Here is a 10,918-nt window from a genome sequence, read left to right as displayed (position 1 = left end):
ATTATCACATATATATATATATATATATATATATATATATATATATATATATATATATGTATATGTATATGTATATGTATATGTATATATGAAATAGCCATAGTATCATTTATACATGCACATATTAAAAATATGTATATGATAAATTTTCATATGGTATAACCTGTTGAGACCATATATGGTAATGAATTATAATTGATTTATATACACNTATATATATATATATATATGTATATGTATATGTATATGTATATGTATATATGAAATAGCCATAGTATCATTTATACATGCACATATTAAAAATATGTATATGATAAATTTTCATATGGTATAACCTGTTGAGACCATATATGGTAATGAATTATAATTGATTTATATACACAAGTTTATTAAAACAATGTAGGTATAAAGTGTATATGTGCTTATATATGTTTTTATTATTAATTTGTCAATAATGTTCCACACCCTACTACATGCTCCAATGACTCGTTTCGCCCACCTGTTTAAAATAAACACTCTTAAAATTCTCTGACGTACAGGACTGTGGTGTGCAATGTGTGTACACGTTTCTCCCACCAGCATTCTGTTACTCTGACAAAGCCTGGCAGAACCCAAACACATTTTGTTAAAGCAAACTTTAGCACCCTGTTGTGGCTTCCCAGCCTTTCTGCGTATGTTGGTTTCCTATTGTCCAGTCATTATTCTGTTACCAGCTGACTTACCCCCCCCCCCCATGTTCGACAGTCAGTTGAAAAGCACTAAAAGCGTTGACCCCTGTGAACCACTGTGGACCGAGAACCAATAAAAAGTACGTTTACGATCACATCCATGCTGATAGTTCCAAGGCGCTAGTCTATCATCAACCAAGTATGTTAAACAATCCACCGCTAAAAATATTATGTGTAGATAACTCAATTCACAAAATCCAATCCGTTTGGACCACGTGATGGCTGTCCTTAGTCGTGGTGTGTTCGTGTGTGTGCTGCTGTGTGTGTGTGTGTGTGGCTGTGCCCGACCTCTCCACTCACCCTCTCCGCCATGCCCCGCTGGGTGCGCTGGGTGTATGGTGGCTGTGACAAAGAGAAGAAGTAGGACGGGTGGGGGGGGTGGGGTGACACAGCATTAAAACCGGTGCACACAGTCCACTTGCTGTTTATCATGGATCAGAGATAGGCTGTTATTTAGTGAACACGTCGGTGACTCCTCTCTGGTGATTCCACTGGGCTGATCTAACTGAGGAATCAGTTTGAGCCCGCGTGCTGTTTGTAAGCAACATGGGAAAAGCTGCCGCAGCCAGCAGGTTTTTTATTTGACCATCGTGCTTGGCCCTGACTCCGGTTCTGCGTAACCATTTGTCACGTTGTGCGGACTATTGCTCCCTAACTAGAAGACCAAACCATGTTACCCGGTGACACGGTCACAAACTCCTATGGACAGTCTTGGACATTGAAGCCTCTGACGCTTCTGTGTCCTTGAAGGACCAATAACACATAATATAAAACGTAGGAGGGGAACTGAATGGTGCAATACAATGAATGAGGAATACATTTGGTACAATACATCTTGGCCTATCCCTTTATTTCAATCCCTTAACCAATACAGTGTGATCAAATGTGAAGCTTGAGCTGAAATGTTCAGAGAGGCTAAATCATGTGTGTCTATTGAGAATAGAAACCCTGACTGAAATATACAGAGCTGGTTTATGTTGTTCATCTATTGATGGATTAATAATAATAATAATAACAATAATCCTAATAACTAGAAAATTCCAGGGAAAATTTGAGTGCCACGGGGGGCTACTGCCCGGTATGAGTTACATGATTTATTTCCAGTGTGTTCAAAAGTCACCCTGATCATATTCTGGTTTTGAGAAATGTCGTTGATATAAAAGACTCTGATATATAAACACAATGTCACATCCCTCCATCATGTATTATGTGGGAAACTATTTCTCATATTCTGTGTTGTTTTTTTAATAAAACAAGAGGCCAACATGTCTTCAAACTTGCATTTAAAGGGTTAAAATCCTTGAAAAAACTAATAAACATTTGCTTTAGGTTTGAGCATCAACTGGAAGTGGTTTAAGAGATGTATGCAAAAAAAAGCAGAAAAAAATATTGATATATGATTGAGTTTACATGTTATGTAAAAAACAGTTGCTGTGTTTTTGACGAGAGCAGAAGTTTTCCTCCGTTTTTGTATCACACGTTTTGAATCACATCCCTTTCCTACGGTCTATGTATGAGAGAGCTGCGGTTGACTCCAGACCTAAAAAAGGGGTGAAATTTTGTAGAAAAAAGTGTGCTGACAACCCATTTTTTCTGTAGAAAAAAGGTGAAATTTTGTGGGTTTCATAAACGAAAATTCCAATGCCAATTCCTGTAATGCATTATTTATTTCCCAGTATTTGGAATTAACTTTTGGTGAAAAGTTGGGAATTTTATACACCAGATAAAGTCATTAGCACCTCTTTTCGGGATTCAGACGGCCACGTTTTGACTGGTATATGATATTACGTCCCCGGGTGTTTCTCCAAAGCTGCGTGGCACGAGTTACGGCGCCAAAATACATCCAAGCCGGCCCCCCGAGGCAACTCCTCTCAGTCTTATTGCCTTAGCTGTTACGCAGGAGTGGCCTCGGAGCTGAGCACCCCGTGCACTATAAACAAAGTTGATAATAAATTAAACCAGACCGAATGAATAGATTGGGTCCCACTTCCTCTTGGGCGTTGGAGCGGTGTTGTACTAGGCCTGATCGGCAGTGGCGAACAAGGATCTCGCTCAACAGCCTCTCTGCCCTTCTGCAGTCCGCCCCGACAGCTTGAGATTGCAGACTTGTTTGCTGTCTGCCCAGGCCACATCGCCTGTGCTACGAGGCCCCGATGCGTTCCGGCTCCATTGTCCAAGCATGGCTCCTAACATCTTCACATTGCATGCGTCTTCTGCCACCACACTATCTGAGTGCGGCAGTCCCAGACTACCTGCAAGCCATCCAGGCACCCCAGGCCCTTTTGCACCGCCCCATTAGGACAATGTAACTAGTAGTCAACACCCATGACTATTAGCTTATCATCTGTATCTATCACCTGTACCCTCTGTCCCTACCTATCCAAAAGTGATGTTCACCTTGCCATATATGGTCAATCTATCTAGGGCACCTACTCAATTTCCATTTATCACACTATTCATGCCTTATTATACCTATCTATCATACTATTCAAAAAAAAATGCTGTACACGTGTACTAAAAGTATGTCTATTTTATCCATTTTATACTATTTTTTTCTTTTTTAGAGTCTGCTTCTTTTAGAAGTTAGACCTTCAAGTTAACACATGACAAAGTCAAGAGGAAAACCAGTTTCAAGCCAGAGCTGTTGGTTAATTCATTTTTCATTTGGTCCTTAATGAAGCTCTGAAGGCAAAATCTCATAAAAGTTGTCTTTACCTGCAGGTGATGTCCTGTGTTTATTGTCTTTATAATTTTTTTCCCACCTCAACCTCAACTGGTTCCCAGACATACCCTTAATGATGTAGACAGATGCAGTAAACAGCATTTCCTCTTATTCTATATGTAACCCACTGCTCTCCTCTCGAGGCTTGTTAGAATGATAGGAATCAGAAAGAACTGAATTACTGTAGGAGTGCTTAATGTGTCTCACACAGAAAAGAAATAGTGAAAGGATCTATAACATTCAGAAAACCCATGTAATTAATGACACCGGTGGCCATTAAGTGAACTGTAGTCAGCATCCTGTTGCTAAGCACGAGCTCGCACTCTGTTGGTAGGCTGTTGGTGGTCCTTTACATAGAAATCAGTCCACAGTTATTTTCTGTTAAATTTACATGTATGCCATTTACACATTGGCATACATGTATACTCCAGTCAATCTTGAAATATGATAAGGCAAAAGATGTATATATTGCATTTACAGTAAATGGTAAACATAAATATAAGCCTTTATTGGAATTGCTATCTCCTTGATTTACTGTTTCTTATAGATATGTAGTGCATTTAACATCTGACAATCTAAATCTCATTTAACAGAAGGTAATTTCTTAAGTAATTAAACAGTTTGCATAGAAAAGGCCCTGATTATTTATTATGTCTTGGTTGTGTTTTCACTCACAGGTATGGTGGTGGATCGTTCTCCTTCTCCAACCTTGTCAATGGAGTCACCGAGCGCTTCTCCACTGAATTTGAGCTTCAGCAGGTTAGATATTCCACATGTTTGTCCACAGTGAGAATTTTATATTATATGACGTATCCCTAGTTTTTATTAAACAACACAAATTTGTTTCTACCTTTAGGAATTCTCATGTTTTAAGAGCGAGTCCTAAGTTGTTAGAAGTTCAAGACATTAGAACCCAATTGCATGTGTGAAATGAAGCTGACTTTAGTGCATGTTTTCTTTAATGGGGCAGTCAATTAATGCAGTCAGTTTTAAGCCAATGAAAGCCAAGTTCCTGACCATTTTCTTAACCCTCCCCCTCAAACAGTGACTCATGTTATGTTTTGTTTGTTGTGACAGCTGAAGCAGTTCAAAGCAGATAACGCTGAGGTGGGTTTCGGCTCCGGCACCCTGGCGGTGGATCAGTCCATTGAGAGAACCATCGCCAACATTAAATGGATTGCAGAAAACAAGAAGAACGTTCTGGACTGGTTCCAGGCTGCAGCAAAGCCTAATTCGTACTAGTCCTTTATTTCACATTGTTGTTTTTTCATCAAAATAAATCTTGCTTGGAGGAAGAGGAGATTTCACACAGCTTTGTTTGCTGTGCCTGTGTTGTACCTGTGTGTGGTTGTTTAGTTAAGCTGGTCAGAAAAGAGAATTAGGGGTATTTCATATCCTTAAAGTAGAAATATAATTACAGTAGATTAAGTTTTGATACTTATAGTTGGATTGTTGTTGTTTGTTTTATACTCTTTTTAAATCACAGTTCTAAATATAATCTTCTTGTATCCCTGTAGAATTACAAGTTGAAGAAAAAAAGTTGGATTATTTTGTTGTAATATTTCCAAACCTGTTCTCACAGTTGGGGATTTTTTTGTAACATGTCACAACACTGAGTGTTTCCTTTTAATGTTGGGATAATTGTCATGTCATCTTGTAACCACGAAACAATAATTTTGTACATCGATATCAGAACATAAGCAAGTATCTTCTGTCAGCTGACACACCAAGAAACCACCAAAAGTAACAGCGTTTTATACCTTATTTTTCTCTGTATTTAATATTGACCCCTTAAAGTGGCAAAACTGTGTTTTAGCACTCTCATCAAGGGCTCTATAATTATCATCAGAGAATGTTTAAGATAAGTTATGATAAAATTGGATGATTATTGAACACATACTTTTATTTATTGTTCAAAATGTTCTGATTATGACAGCTGGCTGCTATAAACATCTACCTTTGGATAGGGAAAAGAAAGGAAGAATCCTTGTCAAGGTGTTCGTCTGTCTGTTCAGGTCCATCCGGCCAGCAGAGCTGTGACATTACAAAATGTGCTTGTTGGAAGGGGCTGACTGCAGCTTTCTTGGGAGTGTCATGCAAAGAACTTCACAGTCGACACTTTCTTGGTTCCACGGCAAAACACCTGCTTTACCAATTAAAGTTGATCGTACGAGTCAGACGGACGGACGGACAGACGGACAGAAGGAGTTAGATGAACATGAAAAGTGAATGTCCGGTTTTGTAAACTGGATATAATGTCAATATTTGCACCTTTAAAAATAAAACTCTTAAATTCTCTGACTACAGGATGTTGTTGTGAATGTGTAAGTTTCCAGATTGTATTGAAATGAGAACAAACACATTTGTTAAAGAACTTTAACTGTTGTGCTCCAGCCTTTCTGGTATGTTGGTTCCTATTTCCAGTCATTATTCTGTACAGCTAGACTACCCCCCCCCCCTCCCCCCCATGGTCTGACAGTCAGTTGAAAAGCACTAAAAGGTTGACCTGTGAACACTGTGAGACGAAGACAATAAAACGTTTACATCACATCCATGTGAATTCTCAGCAGCTAGGTTTTATAACCAATATGTAAACATCCACTAAAATATTATTGTAGATAACTCATCACAAATCAATCCGTTTGTGTGTGTGTGTGTGTGTGTGTGTGTGTGTGTGTGTGTGTGTGTGTGCGTGTGTGTGTATGTGGAAAAGAGGAAGAGGTGGGGGGGGGTGACACAGCATTAAAAGGTGACAATCACTTGTGTTTATCATGGGATCAGAGATAGCTGTTATTTAGTGAACAGGTGGTGACTCCTCTCGGTGATTCACTGTGGATCTAACTGAGGGAATCAGTGAGCCGCGTGCTGTTTGTTAAGACATGGGGAAAAGCTGCCGAGCCAGCAGGTTTTTTATTGTGACCATCGTCTTGGCCCTGATCTCCGTGGTAACCATTGTCACGTTGTGGACTATTGCCCTAACAGAAGAAAACCATGGTGGTGACGTCACAACTCCTTGGGACAGGTAGGACATTGAAGTCTGACGCTTCTGTGTCCTTGAAGGACAATAACACATAATATAAAACGTAGGAGGGGGAACGGAATGGTGCAATACAATGAATGAGGAATACATTTGGTACAATACATCTTGGCCTATCCCTTTATTTCAATCCCTTAACCAAATACAGTGTGATCAAATGTGAAGCTTGAGCTGAAATGTTCAGAGAGGTAAATCATGTTTGTCTATTGATGAATAGAAACCCTGACTGAAATATACAGAGCTGGTTTATCTTGTTCATCTATTGATGGATAATATAATAATAATAACAATAATAATAACTAGAAAATTCCAGGGAAATTTTGAGTGCCACGGGGGCTACTGCCGGGATGAGTACATGATTTATTTCCAGTGTTCAAAAGTCACCCTGATCATATTCTGGTTTTGAGAAATGTCTTGATATAAAAGACTCTGATATAAAACAATGTCACATCCCTCCATCATGTATTATGTGGGAAATATCTCATATTCTGTGTTGTTTTTTTTAATAAAACAAGAGGCAACATGTCTTCAAACTGGCATTTAAAGGGTTAAAATCCTGAAAACTAATAAACATTTGGTAGGTTTGAGCAGAACTGAAGTGGTTTAAGAGATGTATGCAAAAAAAAGCAGAAAAAAATATTGATATATGATTGAGTTTACATGTTATGTAAAAACAGTTGCTGTGTTTTTGAGAGAGCAGAAGTTTTCCTCCGTTTTATAGTTTGAATCACATTTCTACGTGCATGTATGAGAGAGCTGGGTGACTCAGAAAAAAGGTGAAATTTTGTAGAAAAAAGGTGAAATTTTGTAGAAAAAAGGTGAAATTTTGTGGGTTTCTAAAGAAAATTCCAATGCATTCCTAATGCATTATTTATTCCCAGTATTTTGGGAATAACTTTGTGAAAAGTTGGAATTTTAACACCAAAAGTCATAGCACCTCTTTCGGGATCAAGACGCACGTTTTGATGTATATATTACCGGGGTTTTCTCAAAGCTGCGGGACGAGTTACGCGCCAAAATAATAAGCCCGCCCCGAGGCACTCCTCTCAGCTATTCTAGCTGTAGAGGAGTGCCTCGGAGCTGAGCACCCGTGGCACTAATAACAACAGTTGATAATAAATAAACAACAATAATTAGATTGGTCCACTTCCTTTGGCTGAGGTGTTGTATAGCCTGATGGCAGTGGGAACAAAGGATCTCCTGAACCTCTCTGTTCTGCAGCGCAGTGAGATGAGACGTTTGCTGTCCTGCCAGAATGTTGTGGAGAGGATGGTTGGTATTGTCCAAGATGGCCTACATCTTACATTGCATGCGTCTCTCCACAACAGTCCTGAGTGAGTCCAGACTCCTGCCAAGCACAGACCCAGCCTTTTTGACCCATTAGGAAATGTAATATATAACATACATTATATATCTGTATTATACTGTATGTCCCTATATCAAAAGTGATGTTGCCATATAAATGTAAAATCCTATAGGCATATAATAATTATCACATATATATAATATATATATATATATATAATATATATATATATATATATATATGTATAATGTATAGTGTATATGTATATGTATATATGAAAATAGCCATAGTATCATTTATACATGCACATATTAAAAAATAGTATATGATAAATTTTCATATGGTATAACCTGTTGAGACCATATAATGGTAATGAATTATAATTGATTTATATTTACAACAAGTTTATTAAAACAATATAGGTATAAAGTGTATATGTGCTTATATATGTTTTTATTATTAATTTGTCAATAATGTTCAACATGTCTATCTTCCCATTCTGGGAAAGTGGTCTCAGACTTTTGGACGCTTCAGTTTATAATATCAATATACACTGACAGGCTTTGCATAACATATTTGGTCTTATAGTGAATTGTGTGTGTCAGTAGCAAAGGTAGACAATCCAGGACACTGTTAACCTGAACCATGACCACAATCTAACATACATCTGGGCTGTTTTGGAAGACAACAACAAATGACCTATGTTGTTATTCAGGTCAGAGGATTTATTGGAGATGGAATTAGAGGTGGGCGATAATGACAATTTAATGTGAATCATAATATGTGATGAAGATCTTTCATGGATTGGTTTCTGAAATGCTTTGGTTGCAATCCTGTGTAATGTACAAGGCAATTAGAGTCTCCAGATGTGTCAGAATGAAGGTGGATTACATTACAATGTGATCTGCTTCTCATCTGCACCAATCAGCGCTGCTTTAAGGGACAGGATAATAAACCTGAACTGAACAAAGTAAACACATTATTTCATGTAGGTCAGTGGTGTTTGTTTATTCTGCTCACCCATCGTCTCCACTCTTATTGGTCCAATCTAAGCTGTGACCCCAACATTTCTACAGGAGGTTGGTTACCTGTGCTTCTTATTTACACTTTACTCCCGTCACTTCTGTTTGTGTCTCATCCACCTCTGCACCTCAGATAATTCCCCCTGTAGAAAGGTGTGGTGGTTCAGCTGCTGGGTGTTGTGGGCAAAATATACATTTTTATGTTTCTATTGTGGGCATCACATTTACACAAGCATACAGAACATGTTTTTTTCCTTGTGACCATATAATATTGTTGTTGATTGACTTCCACCTCACATTACCATCTCATGTTCAGCTGTTAAAGCCATAAAAACACTGGTTAGGGTGTGTGTGTGTGTGTGTGTGTGTGTGAGTGTGACACAAAACTCAATTCCATAAGAGAGGCCTGACTTTAATCTCACAGTGGTGTCATGCTGCTCCCTAGTGGACCTTCAGCGCATTGACATTCCTGCACTACAGTTATCTGTTTGCCTCTGCCAGGATATTTGTCTTTTATCTAGGAGGCTTTTCACAGCTCTCTATCCTCTGCCTGTTCTCTGTGTAGTTTATCCATCTGGTCACTGGTTGAACTCCTGCCTGGTTTACATGTTTTGCTCACATGGTGACTGTTTCAGTGTTAGAACAGGGAAAAGATTCATGCTGCCAAAGATGGAAATAAAAGCTGCAGATAGTCTTGTTGCCTGTTTGAAGAATAGAAGAAAAGTTCATCCTCTTGAATCAGAATCAGGCTCAGTTCTTGTATATTTCAGATGTGATGTGAGCTCTTTCTCTTTTCCCTCTGTGATCAGTGAGGTCACAGCCAGGTTCTCCACAAGGGTTTGTTGGGTTTTATTTCTCATAGCTCATTCATGATAATATTGTACTCTTGACGTCTAACTGCTGGGTCTAATGGGTGAAGAAATACAAGCAGTCAGCCGACGAGACAAGTCGGACATAAACTAACCGGACAACCACATTTAAAAGCAACACCTGATGTATCTGTTATACAGTTAACAGCCCGGGTTCAGCTTTGATCAACTGTACTTGCTAAAGTTGTTAGGGACTATTACTAACTTTGTGGGTGCGGTCACTTTTGGTTTTACCTTCAAATGAAGCAGTAGATTCAGACTGTAAATTTACGATCATCTGACCTCAAGTTTCCTTCTCAATTACACATGAGGCTTTGGTGAAAGTTCATGTTCTGCCTTGTTCCTCTATGGGTTGACGTTGGCTATATCTATTACTCCCTCTTACTTCCACTTTCCCACGCTGTCAAATTCCCTCCATTCACAACCCTGACATCACTGTATTTGACCAATGACCAGTGACTGGATACTGTTCTTTGAATATCATTGCAATTCTGCCCGTCTTTCAGAACTACTCTTGTGCAGCCCACCTCCTCCCCATCACCACCATGACCTCCACGGTGTCCAGAAGTTTCCATCACCCACCGGCTGACAGAGTCCAGACTCTGGGGGATAATGTCATACAGGCCTACGCTTAATGAGGATGCTTCACTTCGATGGAGTCTACTCACCAAAACTCTCTCTGTTGCTTACCTTGATAAATTTTATTCACTTCCATTTGATCTCTCCTTATTGGACTATTTTTAGCAATGTCCCAGATCTGAGTTGTTATGTTTGTGAGTACAATGGCCAGAGATATGAAAATAAATCATAGTTTTTACTCTAACTTCAATGTTGTGGTTGTTGTCTTACTTTTGTCAGACCTGCACCAGAGTGAAAGTGATACATAAATGATGTATTTATAGTAACTAATTTTAGACGTAATTTTTGGACATAATTTTAAAAGTACGTTGAGACTAAATACCATCCACATTCATCATCTTAAAGTGTCAGAAGGATTGATTATTGCCCATGATCAATCCAAACATCTACATCAGTGACACCCTTAAAAGTAAAAGGTAGAATTTATGAATTCAACTGTGTTGACCATCAGGTGGGTGTCGTATTGTGTTCCTCTTTATGGTTAGAGGCTGTGGGATAGTTAATCATAATCATGATTTGGGCCTTTAATTTACTGTCTAATTGAACTCTATATGTGATGCACTTCATCAGAAACAAATGTAGACGGAGGTTAGTG

General features: G+C 38.7%; 1 protein-coding gene across 1 annotated transcript in view; it reads left to right on the top strand.

Moving 5' to 3' along the window:
* LOC111229833 (aminopeptidase N-like) overlaps positions 1-5,751 on the top strand; it is a 24,418-nt gene extending 18,667 nt beyond the window's left edge. Inside the window, exon 21 of the mRNA XM_022756307.1 lies at positions 4,528-5,751. Coding sequence (XP_022612028.1) covers positions 4,528-4,692 — 165 coding nt within the window. The 3' untranslated portion in view covers positions 4,693-5,751. The remainder of the gene's footprint in view (positions 1-4,527) is intronic.
* The last annotated feature ends 5,167 nt before the right edge of the window (positions 5,752-10,918 follow it).

Source organism: Seriola dumerili, unplaced genomic scaffold, assembly GCF_002260705.1.
Source record: "Seriola dumerili isolate Sdu_G_001 unplaced genomic scaffold, Sdu_1.0 BDQW01000242.1, whole genome shotgun sequence".
NCBI lineage: Eukaryota > Metazoa > Chordata > Actinopteri > Carangiformes > Carangidae > Seriola > Seriola dumerili.
This window is presented reverse-complemented; position numbering and strand designations above follow the sequence as displayed.